Raw genomic sequence first — 23417 nt, 5'->3', positions numbered from 1 at the left:
CCATCTTTCCTCCTAACCACTTTCTTCCCTTCATTTGTCTGAGAAGGCAACAAGAAAACACAATCATGGCTCCCGATCACGCATACAGGGAGAATTTGGCTCATCAACTGTCAAGAACACTACCAAAATAGTTTCAGCAGCAAGGGTGAGAGGAAAAAAAAAAAGGGACAAGCATTGGATCCTATGAAGTTGTCTTTCCAGAGTCACTTTTTCCTTGATTCAGAGCTGCACGTAGGGCAGTGTTTCTCAGGTTCCCTTCCTCTACAAACTTCTATCCCAAGTCAGACAGGACTGGAGAGTTCTTAGCTCCCTTAAAGGCCAGATGGTTCTCTCCTTCTCCTGAACTCCATCACCCTCACGTGGAAGTAACTCCCATAGGATCCCTGTCTCCCTGTGAGAAAATCCAGGAACTAGGGACTAAGGATCCCACTTCAGGGAAGGTGGAAGGGAGAAGCAGGTGATAGAAAAGAAAGCCGCCTCCTTTCTGCGGGAGAATCCGCCCACTGGCCCTTTCAGCACCAGAAACGTGTGGGAGAAAGGAAAGTGCTGGGAAAGGAAGTATGCGGGAGACCGGGGTAGGAAGGTTGTGTGTCTCCAGGTCCCTGGCTTTCTTCAAAAAGGCGAGACAGAATGAAAGGTAAATAGGGGCGGGAAAAGTTCTGAAAGCATACGCCCGACTCTAAGGCAGACGCCAAGCGCCTCCCACTCAGCCCGCTGGCGCTTCTGGCCGCGGGGGTGGGTGGAGCCAGCCTCGCCCCCTCCACCCAATGAGAAAGGTGCCTCGCGTTCCCTGGCGACCATGAGTGCCTAGCAATTGGTGTAGAGGGAGGAGGCGGGACGATCGAGCTCTACCGGCCAATCGCTGTAGTCCCTGGGAGGTAGAGGCCGTGTCTCTGGAAACCGGAGGCGGGGCTGTTTCCCTGGCAACGATCCTAGCCCTCCCGGAGGGGGTAGGGTGGAGATTAGGAGGAACCGAGAGGGGAGGGGGCCAGGAGGAGTCGGGGTGGGCGCGCCGATGTGGAGAAGTAGAGTTCGGGTTGGGGGTGGGAGGGAGGTCCCAGACTCAGGAGCACTAGACGGGGAGTCCGTCCAGGTTCCCGAGGCGCGGCCGGAGCTGACCCTAAGGCCCGAGAGGGGAGGGGAGCTAGACACCGCCCCCGCTGGCGCCGGGAAGCGTCGCTCCTTCTCGCTGACCTTGGTCTCGCTTGTCGCCTCGCCCTTGGCCACAGGCACTGACGGACGCAGGGCTCTTGAGACGGATAGATAGGCTCCTGGATGGACGGAGACATAGGGCACAGCACACAAAGTGCCCCAGCCTTTCCTGCTGGCTCCAGGGCGCCCCGTCATCCCCCACCTCAACCACGGGGCCATCCAGCCCAGGGTTAATGCCAACGAGTTTCCACCTCCAGCCGCTCCTAGAGAGGCCGTGGCGCTAGCCAGCGGGGGAAACTGGCCGCGGACGGACACTTCCTGTGCGGGAGGGGGAGGGGGTCGGACAGCCGCAGCCCAGCCCGGGCTGGGGGGCCAGACGGCGGGGTCGCGGGCGGGGAGCGACGTTCGGGGGCGGCAGGGCGAGTCGTGAAGACCCTCATCTCCGAGGCCACGACGCACGGGGGCCTTTGAGGGCCCCAGGGCAAGGCGAGACCTTGTGGGTGGGGGCGGGGCCGCGGGTAGGGGAGGGGCCCGGCCGGCCGGAGAGGCCCAGGGTCAAGACGTCCGGCCTCAGGGGCCCGGGCTGGGCAGCCGGGTCCCCTGGGCGGCGCTGAACAGGCGGGCGGCGAGGGCCCGGGTCTCAGGGCACTCAGGCCTGGTCGCAGGATCGTCCGCCATCGCCGCCGCCGCAGCACTGGGAGCCGGCGGGGATGGAACGGGAGGCGTCGCCGTGGGGCCTCGAGCCCAGGGATGTGCAAAGTCCTGATGAACTGGGGAGCCCTGAAGGGTCCCTCAAAGGTGAGGGAGGGAACGCCTCTCCGGGGAGCGTGCCTGGGAGCGGGAGAGGGGGCTGTGGGCCGTGGGAGGGGTAGAGAGCCGTGGGCTTGGACACTTGGGACTTGGAGGAGGCGGGGGCGGGGACTGGATGTCCTGGGTCGGCTAAGGGGGAGGTGGGAATTTCAGCACTTGCTCAAGGGCCAGCGACCCTGCTGGAGGAGGAGGGAGAGGTTTGTGACAACTAGTGTTGGGACCAAATGACCTTCCAGGCCCCACGCAATATGGGTTTTCTGTAATTCTCTGATCCTGCAGGCAACGTGAGTGAGAATGAGGAAGAAGAAATGTCTCAACAAGAAGGCACTGGGGACTATGAGGTCGAAGAGATACCCTTTGGGCTTGAGCCCCAGAGCCCTGGGTTTGAGCCACAGAGCCCCGAGTTTGAGCCCCAAAGCCCCAGGTTTGAGCCTGAAAGCCCAGGTTTTGAGTCCCGAAGCCCTGGGTGTGTGCCCCCAAGCCCTGAATTTGCACCCAGAAGCCCTGAATCAGATTCTCAGAGCCCTGAGTTTGAGCCCCAAAGCCCTAGGTATGAGCCCCAAAGCCCTGGGTATGAACCCAAGAGCCCTGGATATGAACCCCGGAGCCCTGGGTATGAACCCAAGAGCCCTGGATATGAACCCCAGAGTCCTGGATATGCACCCCAGAGCCCAGGATATGAGCCCCAGAATCCTGAGTTCAAAACCCAAAGCCCTGAATTTGAAGCTCAAAGTTCCAAATTTCAGGAAGGTGCAGAGATGCTTCTGAATCCGGAGGAAAAGAATCCCTTGAGCATCCCCTTGGGAGTCCATCCCTTGGACTCCTTCACCCAGGGGTTTGGGGAGCAGCCCACAGGGGCCCTGCCCCTAGGGCCACCTTTTGAGATGCCCACAGGGGCCCTACTGGCTACACCCCAGTTTGAGATGCTCCAGAATCCCCTGGGCCTAACCGGGACCCTTCGGGGGCCAGGCCGGCGGGGTGGCCGGGCCAGGGGTGGGCAGGGCCCTCGGCCTAACATCTGTGGTATCTGTGGGAAGAGCTTTGGGCGGGGCTCCACCCTGATCCAGCACCAGCGCATCCATACGGGTGAGAAGCCCTATAAATGTGAGGTCTGTAGCAAGGCCTTCTCCCAGAGCTCTGACCTCATCAAACACCAGCGCACCCACACGGGCGAGCGGCCCTACAAGTGTCCCCGTTGCGGCAAGGCCTTCGCTGACAGCTCTTACCTGCTTCGCCACCAGCGCACCCACTCTGGTCAGAAGCCCTACAAGTGCCCGCACTGTGGCAAGGCCTTCGGTGACAGCTCCTACCTCCTGCGGCACCAGCGCACCCACAGCCACGAGCGGCCCTACAGCTGCCCCGAGTGCGGCAAGTGCTACAGCCAGAACTCTTCCCTGCGCAGTCACCAGAGGGTGCACACCGGGCAAAGGCCCTTCAGCTGTGGCATCTGTGGCAAGAGCTTCTCGCAGCGCTCGGCACTTATCCCCCACGCCCGCAGCCACGCTCGTGAGAAGCCCTTCAAGTGCCCTGAGTGCGGCAAGCGCTTCGGCCAGAGCTCTGTGCTGGCCATCCATGCCCGCACCCACCTTCCAGGCCGCACCTACAGCTGCCCCGACTGCGGCAAGACCTTCAACCGCTCCTCCACGCTGATTCAGCACCAGCGCTCCCACACAGGCGAGCGGCCCTACAGGTGCGCCGTGTGCGGCAAGGGCTTCTGCCGCTCTTCCACGCTGCTGCAGCATCACCGGGTCCACAGCGGGGAGCGGCCCTACAAGTGCGATGACTGTGGAAAGGCCTTCTCGCAGAGCTCCGACCTCATCCGCCACCAGCGGACCCACGCAGCTGGCCGCCGCTGACCTGGGACCCCTCCGGGGGTGGGGAGGCAGTGGGCTGAAGAGAAGGGGACAGGAAGCTAGAGAAACCTTTAGAAGGAATGGTGGAAAAGCTGGAGGAGGTTGGAGGAGTGGAGGGCCAGGGTGGAGGAAGTCACGAGCCCTGGAGACTTATGGGAAACGGGCTATGGAGAAGGGTTGGAGAGAGGCCAAGCAGGCGGTGGGAGGCTCTGGGAGAGATCCAGAAAAGAGGTCAGCAGAGATCTGGCCTCGGCAGCAGCATGCCCCTTGGTGGGTGCCTGGCTTGGCAAAGCGCTAGGCAGGGAGGGGGGAGGGGGGAGGGTTACTTAGAGCGGGGTAGCTTAGATTGGTAGCTACTGAGACCCTCGTTGAGTCAGGAAGGGGTGAGGGTAAGTGGGGTGGGGAGTGGGACCCTGGGGTGGGGCCTGGGCCTCGGTGCAAACCCCAGCCTCCCTTGTCTTCCTCAGGCTTTGGAGCCCCTGAATTTGAGTTCAATAAAAACCTTTATGTGGTAAAAGAGACTTGTCCTTAAAATGTGTGTATGGACAGTGCCCTGGGCAGTGGGAGACACTCGGTGGCAACTATACAGTGAAAGCCATAGGGCCTTGTTTGGGAAGTGCTTTTATGTTCCACGTGTCACGAGAATCTTATAATCCGATGCCCCAGAGACATGACCTTCCCATATCTTCCCAAGTTCATGTCTCCTGCTTTGAATCCTGCACACGGAGGGGGCTCAGTGTGGGAGGTGCGAGAAAGCCTTCAACTTTGTGGGATATCCCTCTTACCAGAGGGTCTGGTCTGTCCTTGGACCAGAGAACAGACCCTGTTCTCGTATCCAGGTCTAGAGCCTGGGTTCCATCTCCATCGCTCTCTCCTCTCCCCAGCGGGAACCTCTAACCTTCACTTTGGGCGGACCCTGAGTCACCAGAACTGCAGGGAGTGTGTGCAGTTCCGACCCCACCTGTAGGGGGCACGTGTGGGACCAAGCGTGAGGATTGGACAAGTCTAGCCTTTAAAACCAACCCACCTGGGGCACCTGGCTGGCTCAGTTAAGTGTTGACTCTTGATTTGGCTCAGTTCGTGATCTCGCGGTTTGTGAGATAGAGTGTCGGGCTCTGAGCTGACAGTGTGGAGCCTGCTTGCGATTCTCTCCCTCTTTCTCACTCTGCCACTCCCCTGCCCTCTCTCTCTCAAAATAAACTGAAAAAAAAAAAAAAAAAAAGACCCACTCCCCAAGCTGTGCCTGATTTGCTACAGCTCTGCCTGTTTTGGGGAACCCCTAGACCTATTGGGGTCACCTTGCTCCCACCCCACCTTTAGCCTACTTTTCTTTCCTAAGCCTCAGCCCTCCTAACACTTGGCTCTTAGGAAAGGATGAGGAGTTGGTGCTGTGGGTGAGCCTGGGAGCTCCTGGGGCATGGCCTGCCTTTACCTTAGTTGAGTAGGACAGGCTCTTTCATTCTTTTCTCACGCATGAGGAAAATGAGTTTGCAGAGCTGCTCAAAGTCACTGCACGGATAAGAGGCAGTGAGACATTCAGACCACGTCTGCCTGGCTCCATCGGCCCCCGGTGGCTCAGCCACGTAGGCAGGTGAGGAATCCTCGCTCTATGAGGGCTCTTGGGCCTCAGAATCCTCACCTCACCCCCAGCCCCACGCCCGTCTATAGGGCCTTATAACTTGTCAGAAGCAAATAACTTCTCTAAGCACATTTAGCGTTTTTAAAAAAAGTTTTAGTTTTGGAAGTGGGACATTATTTTTCAAGTAACATCTCTTGGTCTTTTAAAGACCTTTGTAAACTTTAGGCACATTCTTGTACAGACATCCTACCACACAGAACTTCAAATATTAAATGAAATATTCCACCTCCCCCATTTGATAGACTTCATATATGTACCTATATGTGTTAAATAGAACTGCATTTGACCACCTGACATACTACATTTATAGACATTTGTTTTAACATTTATCCCAGTTATACAATTTAATTTTCATATTTTGGAGTTGATTTTCTTTTTCAACTCCCAAACGTGTTTGTGGGCCACTGAAAGCTGGGAGGCCCCGGGCACGGTTCATTGATAAAGTAGCCTATATGCTATTTCCAGAACTTTAATATATTAAAGCAGATCAAATGACAGGGGGAGACTCAGCTGCTCCGCCCCTACCCCTCTCTTCCCCGTGAGAGCTCCTGAGGTACCTTCAGATCCCAGGCGGGGCAGGCCAAGCCCAGAAAGGGCACGCATCGTTCCCAAGGTCACGGTGGAGAACTAGGACTCCAATACTAGGTCGTTTGACCTGCAGTCCAGTGAGCCGCTTTCACCACATCATCCTGTACAACTGAACTATATTTTAATGTTTATTTATTTATTTTGAGAGAGAGAGCGAGTATGCATGAGCAGGGGAGGAGCATAGAGAGCGGGAGAGAGAGAGAATCCCAAGCAGGCTCAGCACTGTCAGGGCAGAGCCCAAAGCGGGGCTTGATCCAATGAACTGAATGGTGAGATCGTGACCTGAGCTGAAATCAAGAGTCGGATGCTTAACCGACTGAGCCAGCCAGGCACCCCTAAACCATGTTTTAAAAAGTAATCTCGGGGCGCCTGGGTGGCTCAGTCGGTTAAGCGGCCGACTTCGGCTCGGGTCATGATCTCGCGGTCCGTGAGTTCGAGCCCTGCGTCGGGCTCTGTGCTGACAGCTCAGAGCCTGGAGCCTGCTTTGGATTCTGTGTCTCCCCCTCTCTGACCCTCCCCCGTTCATGTTCTGTCTCTCTCTGTCTCAAAAATAAATAAACGTTAAAAAAAATTTTTTTAAGTAATCTCTACGTCCAGTATGGAGCTTGAACTCACAACTCCAAGATCAAGAGCCGCGTGCCCCACCAACGGAGCCAGCCAGGCGCCCCGCAACGAAACCATTCGTATCTACCACCTTTATCAAGCACTTAGGTGCTAGCAACAGCTTGCCAGTATTATTTCGCGTTCACAACAGCTCTGAGGTCTATGCAGCTATGATTCCCATTTTACAGATGAAGAAATGAGTCCCAGAGAGGTTAGGTACTTGCCCTGCGCAGCTTAGTTACAAAGCAGCAGTGCCTGGACTCCAACCTAGGTCTGACTAGGTTTTGACTCTTTTCCCAAGGAGACCAAGTGCTACTTTCTCACTTTGTGCCATGAGTATAGTGTTTTCTAGAGGCGGCATGACATGTGATAACATGTGTCATCATTCTGACAGCTTGTGGGGAACGTGGGCTGGGGTGTCCTTATGTTTTTACATTTTTCTCCCTTTTAATTTCTTTAAAAAAATTGTTTTAACATTTATTTATTTTTGAGAGAGAGAGAGAGAGACAGAGCATGAGTGGGGGAGGGGCAGAGAGAGAGGGAGACACAGAGTCCGAAGCAGGCTCCAGGCTCTGAGCTGTCAGCACAGAGCCCGACGCGGGGCTCGAACTCACAGACTGTGAGAGCATGACCTGAAGTCGGACGCTTAACCGACTAAGCCACCCAGGCGCCCCTCTCCATTTTAATTTCTAATCGGATAAACACCGATAGATATAACCCATATAAACAAAAGCTCTTTGGGGATCTTTAATTTTTAAGAGTATAAAAGGGTTCTGAGACCAAAACACGTGAGGGCCACTGAATCAAACGCTTACTTGTGCCAGCCTTGGTGAGGGGTCAGTGTTGGTCACACATGTGAGTGAAGACTGAATCCTGCCTTTTAGAACCTCCTAGTCTTGAGAGAGGAGCCCACACAATCAGCGTTATGTGTTCCAATGAGGTATGTAAAGTGGAGATTAAATGGGTCATTTTGTCCAGGAGCTGAGGGGATGAAAAAAGCTGTGAAGTGCTTCGAAGTAGGAAGATTTTATTTGTTTTATTTTTTACTTTTTTTTTTTTTAAAGTTTTTTTAACGTTTATTTTTGAGACAGAGAGAGACAGAGCATGAATGGGGGAGGGTCAGAGAGAGGGAGACACAGAATCTGAAACAGGCTCCAGGCTCTGAGCTGTCAGCACAGAGCCCGACGCGGGGCTTGAACTCATGGACCGTGAGATCATGACCTGAGCCGAAGTCGGCCGCTCAACCGACTGAGCAACCCAGGCGCCCCTATTTTTTACTTTTTAAAAACATTTTATTTATTTTATTTTTAATTTTTTAAACATTTATTCATTTTTTGATAGAGACAGAGCACGAGTGGGGGAGGGGAAGAGAGAGAGGGAGACACAGAGTCCGAAGCGGGCTCCAGGCTCCGAACGGACAGCACAGAGCCCAACGCGGGGCTCGAATCCACGGACCGTGAGATCACGACGCGAGCTGAAGTCAGACGCTCAACTGACTGAGCCACCCAGGCGCCCCTAAAAATATTTTACTTTTAAGTAATCTCTACACCCAACATGGGGCTCGAACTCACAACACCAAAATCAAGAGTTGCATGCTCTACCGACTGAGCCAGTCAGGCTCAGTAGGATTTTAAAGAATAGAGAAGAGGTGGGACTGGGCAAGGGGAACAGCATGTGCAAAGGCACAGAGGCAGGGAAGGACACATAGGTATTTGAGGACAGGAGCTGTTAAGCAAGTTGGGATATAGATTCCTGGGCATGACGAGGGCAGGTCTGTTCCTGACATGAACCTCCCAGATTTTCTTGTTTCCAACCTTAGTGAAAATATTTACCTGTTGTTTGTGTGTCACAGAGTATCACTGAGGTGAGAGGATCCTCTCCATCACTCTCTAACCTGCTATCCTGCTTTTCTTCACAACACCCTCACCACCTGGAATCACGTTTCTACTTTATTTTAATTTTTTACGTTTATTTATTTTTGATAGACACAGAGAGACAGAGCACAAGTGGGGGAGGGGCAGAGAGAGGGAGACACAGAATCCGAAGCAGGCCCCAGGCTCCGAGCTGTCAGCTGAGAGCCCGACGCGGGGCTTGAACCCACAAACCGTGAGATCATGACCTGAGGTCGGACGCCCAACCGACTGAGCCACCCAGGCGCCCCACATTTCTACCTTATAACTGTTTTCCCAGCAGGGCGATGCTTCCTGAGGGCAGGGACTTCTCCCTGGTTTTCATCACCAGGCCCTCAGGGCACAGAACGGGGCCTGACACAAAGCTCTCAAGAATCAGTAGAAGCCGGTAGGCTTCTCGAGACCTAGAGATAATCTCATGTCTTTTTTAGCAGTTTTGCCTTCCCTGGGACACGGGCCTCACTTCTTCCTTTCTCAGGTCTTCCCCATGAGGAACCATGGGGCTGGACCAGAAGGGTGCTGACGAAGCTGAAGAGGCAGGCAGGCTTTGAAAGACTGCTCTGGGCCTTGTGGGCTCAAGAAAGTTCGCTTACTCTCCTGCAGGCAGAAGGGAGCCATCAAAGGTCACTGCTTGGAAGGCCAAATGTTGCTTCTCAGCTCCCATTGTTGGACCCAGAGCTGGCTTCAGAATTACTCCGTATTCCGCCCCACCCCACCCCCGCGCCCCCATCCTACTGACCACAAGAGGGCAGCAGTGATGAGCCCCCATCCCTCCAAATGCGGGGTCAGGCTCTACCAATTGCTTAAAAAAAAAACAAAACAAAACCAGGGAGGGCCTATTCTCACACCTAAATGAACTGTCAGGGCCAGAATGTGCACCGGCATGAAAACATCGCACAATTGGACAGATTTTCACATTTATTGGGTACACATATGCAGGCACCGTGAGCCAGGTGGACAGCCGTGGCCTGCTCCCTTGAGCTCACAGCCTCCCAGTGGGGGCCGCAGCGGGGTGGGATGGAGTCCTGGTGGGGGCTGGGAGCAAGGAGGCAGGATCCTGGGGAAGACCTTGAAGGGTGGAGACGCCAGGGGCCCATCCGAAAGGCTTTCTCGATCTTTTCACAGGCGCTAGGTTCAGTGAAATTGTGCAAGCGCCTACTGGGTCTGGCTCTGTGATGTCACCAAGGGATCCCAAGGTGAACATGACAGGTATGGTCCCTACCCTCTCGGAGTTCGATGTTTAATTTGAGAGACAAATATTAAGTAACAGTGAGATCTGTACTGTGAGGGGCAAATGTAACACGGGAACCCACCTGGGTAGGGGTTGGGGGCGGCCCTGAGGCAGTTGTACGCGAACTGAGATCTGAAGGCTGAGAGAGTCAGCCAGGAAAAGGGCTGCGGAGGAATGTTCCAGGCAGAGGGAGCAGTCTGGGTGAAGGCGGTGAGACAGGAAGGAGCCTGGCTAGCGAGAAAGGCTGGTGTAATCGGAGCTTAGAAAGGGAGGCGGGGAGTCTCTGGAGGAGGCCAGGAAGGCAACAGGGGCCCAATTCTGCACGGGCATGTTAAGGCTATTTCGCAGATCGTGGAAGGCGTATTAAGGAACTTGGTCTGTAGCCAAAGAGCAGGGGGTTTGCAGCGGCCATGTAGTGACACAGATCGGATTTGCTCTCTGGCTTTGCTCTCTGGTGGCAGTCTGGAAAGCTGACCGGACTCCAGGCAGGGGAGAGTGAAGGACGAGGTTCTGGGAGTCTGAGGCCTCTGGGGACGTCCAAGGGCAGGTGGGTGTGAGGGCCGGGAGGGTCACTAGGTCCTGAGATGACAGTTTTTCCAAATTTAGATCAGACAGTCTCTTCCAGGGGAGGATACTAAGAAGGGCTGGGGGAAGCCAGGACCAGCCGAGAATTACAAGGCCTCGCCTCCGCAGCCTTCCTGGCCCATCCCTCACCATGAACCTGCAAAGCAGGCTGGCAGGAGTGAGCTCCACATGCAAGACAGCGAAACTGGGGCCTAGGTGGGGGCAGTGACTTGCCCGAGGACACGCAGTGAAACACAGGTAGAGGCAGAGTGGTACCAGGCCTCCCGAGTCCAGTCCTGGGCCCTCTGCATCAGTCCTGGGCCTCAGTCTTTGTCATTTCCATCCTGGGTCTCCTCCTCCTGGAGGGGCTCCAGGCAGCCCGGATCCCCACCCTCTTCCTTGGGCTCTGGTTGTCCAGAGTCTTCTCTAGGGATTCCATTCGAAGCTTCTACGGTAGCCTCCATCTTCTCCTTCAGATTCCGTTTGAAGAAGCCGAGCTGTAGGAAGACAAAAATTGAGTGAGCCACGGTCCCTGGAACACTCTGGACGAGTCAGCCTCGGCAAAACATGAAAGCACCCTTAATGTTAATGAGTCACACATGCCACGGACGCGCGGTATCTGCCCCAGGGACAGGACGAGGGTCTCTGCCACACCCAGCTCCTGGCAATATGTTAAAAAGCTGTACGTTTAATAGTGCGTTCTTTAGGCTCATCAAAATGTCATGGAGCAATATTTTAGGTGGGCGATTTGACCATATCCAGTGATACTATTAGCGAGAGCCTGCTCTCTGTTGAAAGGTCAAAACATATATGTTCTTTGGCTCAGCCATTCCAGCTCCAGGAATTAATTTTTTTTTTTAATGTTTGTTTATTTTGAGACAGAGAGAGAGAGAAAGCATGAGTGGGGTGGGGGAGGAGCAGAGAGAGCGGAGGGAGAGAGAATCCCAAGCAGGCTCTGTGCCATCAGTGCAAAGCCCGACGAGGGGCTCCATCATATGAACCATGAGATCATGACCTGAGCCGAAATCAAGAGTCAGACATTTGGGGCGCCCGGGTGGCTCAGTCGGTTAAGCGGCGGACTTCGACTCAGGTCATGATCTCACGGCTTGTGAGTTCGAGCCCCGTGTCGGGCTCCGTGCTGACAGCTCGGAGTCTGGAGCCTGCTTCGGATTCTGTGTGTGTGTGTGTCTCTCTCTCTCTGCCCCTCCCCCGCTCATGCTCTGTCTCTCTCACTCTCAAAAATAAATAAACGTTTAAAAAAATAAAAAAAATAAATAAACATTAAAAAATTAAAAAAAAAAAAAAAGGTGGGGCATCCAGACAGCAGCAAACCAGCCAAGTGAAAAAGCAAGAGGCAGATCTGATTGTGCAACACACACAGAGACATCAGGATATAATATCCAGTGGGAAATATAAGCTCCCAAGCAGTATATATGGTATTATTCCATTTGTGTTTTCTACACATATACACAGACGCTGACTTCTCTCTTTTTCTCTTTCATGCTCATACATATACGTATGTTTAAACAACAAAAGTAGACCCTGGAAGAATAGAAACAAAATGGTTGCTAATGACACCCCTCTGCGGGGTGCAACAGGGAGAAATTGATTTTCTGTGTTGTTTTCTGGAGTATTTGAGGTTTTCATGTGGAACAGCTGCCCTCCGGCACTATTCACCTGCCTGCTCCTTCTTCAAATCCCAACTCAAATGCCTCCTCTCCTGGGAGGGCTTCCCGGACTCCCCCAGCCTAAGTGAGGCTCCAGCACCCAGGCCCCTGAGTGGGGCCCTTAGCAGGTGTGTTCCTGTCTGCCTCCCCCGTTAGACCGTGAGCTCCCCGAAGGCAATGTCTGTGGTACGTGCCCCTGTGTCCCACTGCCCGGCCCGTGATACGTGGGAAAACCCTCCTTCCCTAGGTACCCAGTCCTGGCTCTGCCAGTGCCTAGTGGAGGCTGGGGGAAAGTCTCACTTGCTCTTTGGGCCTCAGGAGTCCTAACTACAGAAGGAGGGAGTAGGCTGAGGACGCTTTTAGCTTTAACGCTCCCTGATCTTGGTATTTTCTGCCCTTTCCCTAGCCTGGCTGTCTCAGTCATGCCCATTACTCCCAGAAGCTCCCACCTTGTAGAGTACCCCGAGAATCACCAGGAACAACAATAGTCCCCCAGTGCTGCTCAGCACGTAGACGTAGAGCATGTCCTTCTCATATACGATGTCCACCTTCATGATGACCTGGAGGAGGGGGGGAAAGGGGACCGTAGGAAGAAGGCTTTTCCACCTTTAATATTCTTGTGAAGGGCTAGACCTTAGCAACTTCTGGTCAGGGTTGCTTCCTGACACTACCAGGCTCTGGCCCAGACACTTCCCTCCAGCGTGCACCCCTGTGCGGCCACCGGAGCGAACTGGCGAACTTGCACATGACCCACCTTCAGTCCTTAAATGCCTTCCCTTCGTCCCAGGACAAAATGCCAGAATCTCAGCTCAGCGTGCAAAGCCTCCAGAATCCGGCTTATGCTCACCTTGTTAGGCGCAGCGTCCCTTCTGCTGCTCTGAGCTTCCTGCTCTCCAACCTGCCTTGCCCACCCGCTCAACTGGGTGGCCTGGGCCCCGCGCTCGCGACCCACGCTACTCGGAGCGCTTTCCCATCATGCGCAGAGTGGGTATGGGGTGGGTACCCTGGCTGAGCTGCCCGCAAGTTGACCTCCGCCCGACACATCTCAGACAGGTGACCTCGGGGGCTGCTTGGCCACCAGTGGTGGTGGGGAGCCCCGGGCATCCACCAAGGCCCTCGCCAAGGCTGACGGCTCTGATGGCCGGGAAGCTCTTCCCTGTGCCGAGCCCGGACCTCCCACGTGGCTGTCCCCCTTCTGGCTCTAGCTCTTCTAGCTCGACCCTGGGGCTCCTCAGATGCCCCTGCTGACCTCTGCTGCCGGGGCTTCTGAGGAGGCAGAGACATACCTGGGCCACGGAGGCACTGTCGTCATACAGGTGGAAGTGCTTGCTGCTGTTGAAGGAGATGGAGAGAGAGCTACAGAGGCTGAGCATGGAGGAGGCCTGTGGGAGGGTGGGGGAGGGGTCAGGCCAGGGAGAACAAGGGCCGGGACCCACCGACGTCCGCACCCCACCTCGACTCAGCGTGGAGAAGCTGAGGAGCACGGGACCCAGTGGGGTGCGCCACGGCCACCGTGCTCTCTACCGTAGCGTCCTCACGGACCGCTCCCCGCGGCTGGAAGGAAAGTTTTCCTACGGAGAACCCAGAAGAACCATCCGCAGGCCCGTGAACACAGCCCGGCGAGTTTCAAACAAATCATGGTTCTCTTTCATCCACCACTATGTAAATATCAGGGCTTTTCATCAAGGTAGTAAAGAAAAAGGCAGGAAGACCAGGTGGTGAGGAAGCCCACCCTCGAGCCGTCGAGGTCCCCCCACACCCCCTGGACCATGGCGTCTGCGGCCAGCGGGTGCTACCTTGATCTCCTCCACCAGCTCCATTGTCCCGATCACTTGGACAAGGATCTCCTGCTTGAACGTAAGTGGGCAGCGGAACTTGGCTTCGGGCAAACAAGGCTGCCAGGAATAGAGAGAGCAGCGGTCAGAGAGGCCCGTCTTCCCACCTACACTCTGCCGGCCCCGGCCCCAACCTCTGAGCCCGTGCCCCTGTACCTCAGCCACAGTGGGCAGCGTCTCCGGATCCTCACGGTGGCAGGTCACAGAAGGATCCTAGGAATGGTCTTCAGTTAGTCCAGAGCAGAGAGAGGACGCCGGCCCCTTAAGAACCTGGCTTCCTGCCCCCCCCCCCCCCCCCCCCCCCCCCCCCCGCCCTCCCCCAGCCTCCTGGGGTGTGGCATCTCCCACAGTTCAGTCCCGCTGGCTCTTGGCGGATTCAGAACTCACTGAGCCCAATGGGATTCGTCCACCCTCACACCCTACACATCCGTCCCCCTTTAGGAGCCCCCCGCCACAGACCTGGGTGTGTTGCCCTCCTCTGGGCAGGATCTGCACAGTCCACTCGTGTTTGATGGGCCCCTTGCTGTGTGACTCTGGTACCCCGACCAAGGCCTCCAGGGGGGGCACGTTGTGGTCATAGGCAGAAGGCTGAATCCTCACCTAGGACAGAGGACGAGGGGCTGCAGAGCCCTAAATGCCAGCCGCCCCCCAACTGCCACTCCAGATGCCATTCTCACGGGCTGAGCCCTGAGAAGCCATGCTCTGTCGGGCTTCACCCGGCCCCTGTCCTCAAAGCCTTACAGCGTGGGCTACGGGTGCCTCCGTGCTTTCTCCCGCGGGGCAGACCCTTGCACATCCAGCAACGTACTGCTCCAATATCATTTTTGAAGGTCTGGCTGATCCCCTCAGCGGCAGGGCGGCTCCCCCCTGTGTGTATCTCCACTAGACTGCGTGCTTCCTGAGGGCAGCAGCTGTGGCTCATTTCGCTTGCAATTCCCTGCTGCTTGACACCCTACCTAGCATAGCAGGCCTCCAAAAAAGTCATTTTTTGAATGAATGACATTTAACAAGGATAGATGCAAAAATTATTCGCACGATGCAGGTTGGAAAGCCTCCTTTTGCCAAGGGCTTGGTTTAAGAAACATTTCCTGAGTACCTTTTATATGAAAGAGCCGGGGTGCCTGGGTGGCTCAGGCGGTTAAGCGTCTGACTCTTGGTTTTGGCTCAGGTCGTGATTCTGTGGCTCATGGGATCGAGCCCCACGTCAGGCTCCACTGCACAGTACAGAGTCTGCTTGGGATTCTCTCCCCTCTCTCTCTGCCCCTCCCCAACTCGTGCTCTCTCTCTCTCTCAAAATCAATAGACAAACTTAAAAAAAGAAAGAAAGAGCTATCTGTGCTAAGGCTGGAAGACCCAGATATGGACAAGAAAGTGACACAGAAATAGCACCAGTGAACGTCCCAGGGAGCTCAAGCAGGGAATCAGATGTCCAGTTTGAGAGGTTCTATCATTTATTCACTCAACAAACATTTGTGGACACTTGAAAAATATCAGTCAAATTAAATTGAAAAGGCCTAATGTCAGAGGCAGCGTTTGAATTTAACTGTGAAAGGTAGAGAGGAGTCAAGCGGATAAAGACAGAGAAGGGCATCCAAAGAGAGAAAATGTAGCAGTTAGGGCAGCACCAGGGGAGTATGATGCGGCTGGAGGTGCGGTGCCTGGGGACAGAGATAGGAGGTACGTCTGGAAAGGAGACTCGGGGTGAGACAGTGTGCCCGGAAGGCCTAAGGGCGAGAGATCAGGGGACCCTCGGCTAGGCAATGGGGAGTCATGGCAGGCAGCTGAGGGGGGGCGGGTGGCTCCAGGGAGACTCACTCACTGCAGGCCCAGAATGGAAAGGAGTGGGAAAGGCAGGCTGAGGTCCACGCTGGGAGCCTGTGCCAACAGTCCAGTTGCAAGAAGACGAGGATCTGAGTCCGAGCAGTAGCGGGGGCAAAAGAGAGAAGAGAATACAGAACGGAAGCTGAAGAGGCAGGGGCCCCAGGCACAGAGGAGGGAGAAATTCCCCCAGGCTTGGAAGTTTTGCTTGAGGAAAAGGGTGCCTTTGAGGGATTCTCAGCAAACCGGAGGTGATGCTGGCTTAGGAGAAAATGATACATTCGGTTTAGAACATGTTAAGACAAAGCATCAAGAGGAACCACTGCTCTCCTAGGTGTATATCCAAGAGTTTATGAAACACGTCTGCATCAAAACTTATACAGGAACGTTCAAGCAGCGTTGTCTGTAATAGCCAAAAAGTGGAAGCCACCCAGATATCCACCGGTTGATGCGTGGATAAATCAAACGCGGCCTACCTTGCCATGGAATATTATCTGGCAATAAAAATGAATGAAATACTGACACACGCTCCAATGTGGATGAACCTCGAAAACACTCTGCTAACTGAAAGAAGCCAGTCACCAAAGACCACATAATGGGGGCGCCTGGGTGGCTCAGTCGGTTAAGCAACTGACTTCAGCTCAGGTCATGATCTCACGGTTCGTGGGTTCGAGCCCCGTGTCGGGCTCTGTGCTGACAGCTCAGAGCCTGGAGTGGGCTTCAGATTCTGTGTCTCCCTCTCTCTCTGTCCCTCCCCTGCTCGTGCTCTGTCTCTCAAAAATAAACAAACGTTAAGAAAAATTAAAAAAAAAAAAAAAAGACCACATACTGTATGATTCCTCCTCCACATACTACCCAGAACAGGCCAATCTATGGACAGAGACTAAAGTTGTGGTTTCTGGGAGCTGGGGGAGCGTGGGGGGAAGAGTGACTGCAAAAGGGGACAGGGCATCTTTCTGGAAAAAGGAAAATCTTCTAAAATTATACAGTGGTGTTAATAGTAGAGCTGGCATTTTAGCCTAGGCTGGGACTCCAGAGGCTGGAACTGGCGCGCTCTATCTATCGCCTTCCTTGGATGACGGTGATGACGACAATGCCGACAGCAACCACGGTTGACTGGTCCCTCGTGGGTCAAGGGCTACGCAGGACACTTCACAAGCCTTTTCTTATTTGCTCCTTATAACGACCCCATACAGTAGATGCTATTAGTGTCCCCATTTTACAGATTGAAAACCTGACACTCAGAGAGGTTAAGTAAACTGCCCAAGGCCACACAGCTTTACATGGCAGAGCTTCAGAAAGACTTCAGGTCTGGCTGAGGCCTATGCTCCTAACCAGCCAGGGGAGAGGGAGACCATGAGGAAGAAGACCCCGTGGCCCAGCTGTCAAACTCCCACTGGATTGCCATGCCTGTCCAGTTTACTATAAACCTGAGCTGACCTCCTGGTGGCAAAAAGGGCCTAATGGGACAGCTTCAGGCAAGAGAGAAGGATCCCCGGGGTGCCTGGGTGGTTCAGATGATTAAGCCTCTGACTTTGGCTCAGGTCACGATCTCATAGTTTGTGAGTTTGAGCCCACATCGGGCTCTCTGCTGTCAGTGCAGTCTGCCTGGGATTCTCTCTCTCCGCCCCTCTCCCACACTCTCTCCTTCTCTCTCAAAAATAAACAAACAGTAAGAAAAAAAGAGGGAGTGATCACCAACGTCCCATGTCATGTTGGGTTGTAGTTAAAACAGAGACCGTTAGGGGCTTTGGCAAGAGTGCCAAGAGGGGCTGCGTGGTGGGTCAGGCGTCAGGGAGCCAAATGCAGAGTTTAAGATGCTGAGGGTGGTGAGGTGGACAGAGGCATCTGGCCCCGACACAGAGATAAATGGGGTGTGTGTATGTGTGAGGGGAGCTCAAAGGGCTTGAGATGGCTCCCTGTGGAATGGCACAAGAATGGAAGCAGGCTTCCACAGTAGCTTGGGAATGTCAAGGCCACAGCCCAACACCTGCCTCAGCTATTAACAACCTCCACTTCCTGGGCATCACGCCAAGCACTCCATGAGGAGTAAGCAACCCACTTAAACCTCACGACACCTGGAAGTTCTCGTTCCAAACGCCATTTGTCACAGCGGGGAACAGAGGCATGGATAGTCAAGCCCTTGGCCCAAGGTCACACAGAGCTCGAGTGGTAGAGTTGGGGTTTGGATCCAAGCCTGTCCAAGTCTTTCCCACTATTCTGGTGGTAAAAGGACTGGTCTGCCAACCTCCGTAGGGAACCCAGAGCCATCCCGCTGAGCAACACTAGAAACCAACTCAACTGGCCATTCTCAATGCAAACGGGCATCTGACCTCCCTGAGGGCCACGCTCCTCCGTTGTCATATCCAGGTGACATGACTGCAGCCTCTGTTCTAAGGGGGCTACCTGCCTGGGGTCTTCCTGCTCCAGCCTGCCCTGATACCAGTGCGGCCTTGGGTGAGACAGTTTCTCTTTGGGGCCTCAGTTTCCTCCCCAGAAAAACAAGAATGCTCTTGGCTTGGTCAATGCCTACTCCTCCTTAGAGTCCTTGAGCTTTAGACTCAGCGGCTGGCCTCCCTCTTCTTTGTTACCACAACAAAGATGTTATCACGGCACCAAGCATATGGCGTGAGAAGCGACACATCGTTAACTTAAGAGGTTAAACACATGGATTTGGGCATTCAAACATGTGCTCGAATCTGACCTTTCCTCCTTATGAGCTGTGTAACCTGGCAAGTTACTTGACCTCTCTGTGCTGTGGATTTCTCATCCGTAAAATGCGAGTGGCAACGCCTCTACCTCACGGGTTGGTGGAAGATCACAGGGGGGTTGCACATATAAAGCACCAGGCCCAGAACTTGGGTTGGGTGAGCGGTCAGGGGCTCCGATTTACTTATGGCTGCCCCAGCACCTAGCAAAGTATCTAAACTAGAACAGTGGCTCATTAAACGGGGGAATGAGAAACTAGGTTCTCTCTCAGAGCGCTTCTCCCAAGTGCTGCGATCCCACAGACCATCCGTCCGGGTGGCGGCGGAAAGGAGCTGCTGAGTGTGTCTCTCCCGGAAGCGTGTGAGGCTCTACCGGAAGGATCACGGGATGAGGTGGAGGGCGCTGGGTTTGCTGAGGATGGGGCCGTGTCCCGCTGGTCTCTGCAGCCTCGGTCCCCAGGGTGGGGCTGACAAATGTGTGGCCCAGAAGGGCCTTTTCACACGGGGGCTCCTACCTCGTAGATGTGTTTGGCATGGCGGATCTTGGGACCCTTGGGGGTGAAGTTGACATACAGTGTGGAGTTTTCCTGGCTGTGGAGAGAGAAGAGCAGAAGTAGAAAGTGGAGATGTCGACAGCCCCGTTTCCAGAAAAGCAGGGGCCCCGGGCCAGGGGAAGCCTCTGCGCTACCAGGCCCTGGGCTAGCGCTCTCATAGGCATGGCCCCCCGTGACCCTTCCAGCATTCTGCTGTTTCCCTTGGGAAAGTAAGGCTGGTGGGAGGGGTCAGTCTGTTGCCCCGCGTCCTGAGGCAGCGGGACGGGGCCGGAACCCAGGTGGATGTGCCTTTGGAGCTGCATTCTCCCTGCTCCATGGGGTTCCCCGCCCCCCTTGAGGGTCTCCACTGTCCTCTGGGTTCTTCATCTCCTGCATAACAGCACAGCCTCTGGCTTCCTCTCCACCCCATCCTTCCAGGGACCTTCTTACGTCACTGTCTGATCCTGCCACCCACCTACTCAGAATCTGCCACTGGCTCCCTGCTGCCCACGAGGGTCGGGTCCAAAGCCCCCCATGTCCAGGCCTGCCCACTTTCCAGCCTGCCTGCTCACCAGGCCCCACGCATACCTGCCGTCCCCTGAGCCTGCACACTCCCTACTCCTCAAATCCACCCCACTGCTTGCTGCTTCCTTTGCCTGGGCTCTTCTTCCTGCTGGACCATCCTTCCTCCTCCTTGGCCCTTATCTGATCCCCTCATTCTCCAGACTCCAGTTCAAGCCCCTACCTCCTCCATGAACCCTTCCATCTCTCCTCAACCCACATCATCTTTCCTGGCTCTAATTTCACACGACACTTCAGACAGTATCATTGTGTTTGGGATTTATGTTCAAAGCACCAGAGACGTTGGCTCAGTCACTGTCCCTGTCCTTCTCACTGAGCCAACCTGAGAAAGTTCCTCTGCTTTTCTGGCTTCGTCCTCTTTTCTGTAAATGAGAAAATCCAACTAGTGATCCCCATGGGTCACTCCTGTTATATATAACCTCCTGAGACTCACTGACTCTGTGTGCATACGAGCTTGGCCTCTCCTACCGGACTAGGAGTTCTCTGTGGGCAAGAGCCACTGTGAACACCTTGTCCTAATCTCTTCCAGCATGTCTGACCCCCCAGGATGGGAGGGCATCCAGCACAGGGTTTTGGAGTTGGACAGACCCAAGTTCAGAGGGTTCATCAGTGCTTCCTAGCTGTACGCCTCTGGATGAGCTCCTCCCTTCTCTGATGATCCTGTTTGTTCAACAGTAAAGTGGAGAGAGGCGAGGCTGCCTCATGACACGCTGAAAATGTTGAAAGCTTAGTGGGGGGGGGAGCCCCAGCTGCACAGCACAGCCGGCACAGCATCTGACATAAGGTCAGCACTCGCTGTGCCTTTTCTCCCATCAGTAAACCGCTGATCTGACTCAGAACTCTTAAAGGGCCTCCACTCTTGTGGGTGTTGAAAACCGTCAGGGTTGTGGCTGGAATCAGTTCTAATTACTCCTGGCGGGGGGGCCCTAGAGAAGGAGGGGGCTTTGAGGGAGGGCCCTGGGAGGCTGAGGCGGGGAGGACAGCGCTGGCCGGCTGCTCAGGACTTACTCCTTGGTGAGGATGTTGATGGGGTACAGGACTGGGATGCTGGTGGTGGCAGAGTTGTCCTCCAAGAGGTCTGACTCCTCATTGTCACTGTGTTGGGGCGAGGCAGAGGGCAGTGTTAGGAAAAGGGCTTGGCCAGGGCCAGGCGGCAGTCTGAGAGCGAGCGGGGCAGGTACGCTGGCGGGGGTCCGGCGGGGGCCTGCTCACCAGTTCACACTGGCGTGCAGCTCGACAAAGTCCCCCCAGGAGCTGTTCAGCAGCTTGTGGAACATCACCTGGATGGCAACCTGGCAGGGGAGGAGAGGGGAATGAAGCACCTCACGGCCCCCACGCCCAACTGCTGTAATAATAGAGACCACTGTTACCCCTGAAAATGGTGCTTTATCCCCATTGCACAGATGAGGATACAAAGTTCCAAACGGTTAAGTCACGTGTGTAAGGTCATTCGTAACCCAACCCCAGGTTTGTCTGATTCCGAAGTCCAGGCTGTTATTCCCATTGGGGTTGGACCTGGGGTGAGTCCGTCTTTACCATCACCTGCACCCTTCCCTCCTCACATGAGCTCACAGCCCCTTGGTGGCTTGGTTCTTGGGGGCCTGAAGCACTCACCAAGGTGCCCGCTTTAAAGATCGGAGAGCTCACGTTGCAAGAGAGGGTCCTGGTCAGAAGCTTGGATTCCTGAGGAAGCTCCTCGCAGCTCACAGGTATCTGGCTGTGGGGCTGCATGTGAGAAAAGAAAGAACAAACTGAGTGGGCCAGGCCACCAACCCTCTGGGCCCACGGTCCCCAGCGGTGTCCCTACCAGGGCACATTCTCAGAGAGGTAGGGCCAAAGTTTAGTTCAAAGATGTTCACTGCACCAGTATTTGTAATCATGAAAAACTAGAAGTGATCAAATAGTTCAAAGAGATAGGAATGGTTCCGTGTGTTGCACAATCACAGGAGAGGATACAGTGAGATTGTTAAAACGGTACGACATCCACACTGTCAGCAACCATTTTTATTTATTTATTTTTTAAATGTTTATTTATTTTGAGAGAGAGAGAGAGAGAGAGAGAGAGAGAGAGAGGAAGGGGCAGAGAGAGAGGCAGAGAGAATCTCCGCACCAGCAGCACAGAGTCCGACACGGGGCTCCAACTCACGAACCGTGGGATCACGACCCAAGCGGAAATCGAGAGTCAGACACTTAACCAGCTGAGCCCCCCAGGTGCCCCGTCGGCAACCTTTTTAAAAATGAGCTTGCTCCTGGGCTAAGCAGCGTAAAACCAGTCATCTTCATCATCTGTGAGGACAGATTTCAGCCTCAGATTGGGAATGGAATTAGACAGGGAAATAGAGATTTGGGGAAGTTCAGTGACTTCCCCAAGTCCCACCACAGGGCAGAAATCTGAACACAGGTCTGTCTGACTCCAGATCTCAAGTTCTTAATCACTCTACTAGATGACCCTTCCGGAAGCATTTAATGTGTCTGTATAAAGAATAATTCAAATGTCCAACAGATGACCGGATAAACAAAATATGGTCTATCCATACAATGGAATATTGTTCAGTCTTAAAAAGAAAGGAAATTCACCCATGTTTTCACATGGATGAAACTCACAAGCACTATGCTAAGCGAAGAAGACAGACACAAAAGGACAACACCATATGATTCCACTTCCGTGAAAAATGAGAACAGGCAAATTCATAGAAACGGAAAGTAGATTAAAGGTTACCAGGGACAGGGACTGGGAAGGGGGAATTATTGCTTAACAGGTCTACAGCTTCTGTTTGAGATGATAGAAAAGTTCTGCAAACAGATGATGGTTGCACAACATTGTGAATGTACCTAATGCCACTGACTCGTATGCTTAAAAAGGCTTAAAATGGTACATTTTCTATTACATATATTTTACCACAGTAATTTTTTTTAAACACGGAGGAAAAATAACCATATGGAAAACAAAATGCCAATTAGTTAAAACAAATATAGAGTGAATAAATATACAATGTAATTTGTACCTACGTGTATAGATACATAGAAGAATAAACATCGAAATATTAAAAGTAGTAAGTGCTGAGTTAGAATAGGTGATTGTTTTCTCTAAACTGCTGTGTGGTTTCCAACCTTCTGTGGTGATCATGTATTATTTCTATGATAATAATTTAAAAAATAAAATTGTGCTTAAAACAAGTTAAAAAAATTTTTTAAGTTTATTTATTTATTTTGAGAGAGACAGAGACAGTGCGAGTGGGGGAGGGGCAGAGAAAAGGGAGAGAGAGAATTCCAAGCAGGCTCCAAGCTGCCAGCACAGAGTGCGTCACGGGGTTTGAACTCACGAACCTGTGAGGTCATGCCCTGAGCCAAAACCAAGAGTCAGGTGCTTAACCACTGAGCCACCCAGATGCCCCTAAAACAACTTTTAAATACAGGCCAAGAGGTGCCTGGGTGGCTCAGTCGGTTAAGTTCCTGACTCTTGGTTTCAGCTGAGGTCATGACATCATGGTTCATAAGATCGAGCCCCGTGTCAGGCTCTGTGCTGACAGTGTGGAACCTGCTTGGGATTCCCTCTCTCCCTCTCTCTGCCGCTCCCCCGCTGTGTTCTCTCTCTTAAAATAAATAAATAAACATTAAAATAAAATAAAATAAAATAAAATAAAATAAAATAAAAATAAAACGATCCAGGCCATCCTGCAAAAACACTTTGGTCACCTTTAGGAGGGAAGGACTTTGAGTTTACTGTATCTATGCACACCTTCTTGGTCACCAGATCCACGAGCCTGTGTCACACTCTCCATTCCATGTGACCCCCTCACTAACCCTGCGGGTGTCCCCAGCCTCACTGATGGTGGAATCTGAGGCCCACAGAGGGTGAACCTTGTGTCACAGGCACACAGCTGGAGGGTGGTCATCAGGCTGAAAAGTTGGATGTGTCCTTAA

General features: G+C 53.8%; 2 protein-coding genes across 3 annotated transcripts in view; one reads left to right on the top strand and one right to left on the bottom strand.

The window, feature by feature from the left end:
* Positions 1 to 1573: 1573 nt before the first annotated feature.
* On the top strand, positions 1574 to 4334 carry ZNF768 (zinc finger protein 768). The gene is made up of 2 exons (XM_030300647.1): positions 1574 to 1950; positions 2242 to 4334. The coding sequence occupies exons 1-2, from the start codon at positions 1863 to 1865 to the stop codon at positions 3816 to 3818; spliced, it is 1665 nt and encodes a 554-aa protein (XP_030156507.1). The 5' UTR covers positions 1574 to 1862; the 3' UTR covers positions 3819 to 4334.
* Positions 4335 to 9455: 5121 nt separating this feature from the next.
* ITGAL (integrin subunit alpha L) overlaps positions 9456 to 23417 on the bottom strand; it is a 43264-nt gene continuing 29302 nt past the window's right edge. For both annotated transcript variants that reach the window (XM_030300644.1, XM_030300645.1), the window contains exons 22-31: positions 21108 to 21218; positions 20706 to 20785; positions 20502 to 20588; positions 18894 to 18969; positions 14312 to 14452; positions 14009 to 14065; positions 13814 to 13912; positions 13304 to 13399; positions 12467 to 12577; positions 9456 to 10847 (exon numbers count right to left, since the gene is read on the bottom strand). In XM_030300644.1, coding sequence (XP_030156504.1) covers positions 10674 to 10847; positions 12467 to 12577; positions 13304 to 13399; positions 13814 to 13912; positions 14009 to 14065; positions 14312 to 14452; positions 18894 to 18969; positions 20502 to 20588; positions 20706 to 20785; positions 21108 to 21218 — 1032 coding nt within the window. In that variant the 3' untranslated portion in view covers positions 9456 to 10673. The remainder of the gene's footprint in view (positions 10848 to 12466; positions 12578 to 13303; positions 13400 to 13813; positions 13913 to 14008; positions 14066 to 14311; positions 14453 to 18893; positions 18970 to 20501; positions 20589 to 20705; positions 20786 to 21107; positions 21219 to 23417) is intronic.

This window comes from Lynx canadensis, chromosome E3 (genome assembly GCF_007474595.2).
Source record: "Lynx canadensis isolate LIC74 chromosome E3, mLynCan4.pri.v2, whole genome shotgun sequence".
NCBI classification, from domain to species: domain Eukaryota; kingdom Metazoa; phylum Chordata; class Mammalia; order Carnivora; family Felidae; genus Lynx; species Lynx canadensis.
The sequence above is the reverse complement of the archived record's forward strand: the minus strand, read 5'-3'. Positions and strand labels throughout refer to the sequence as shown.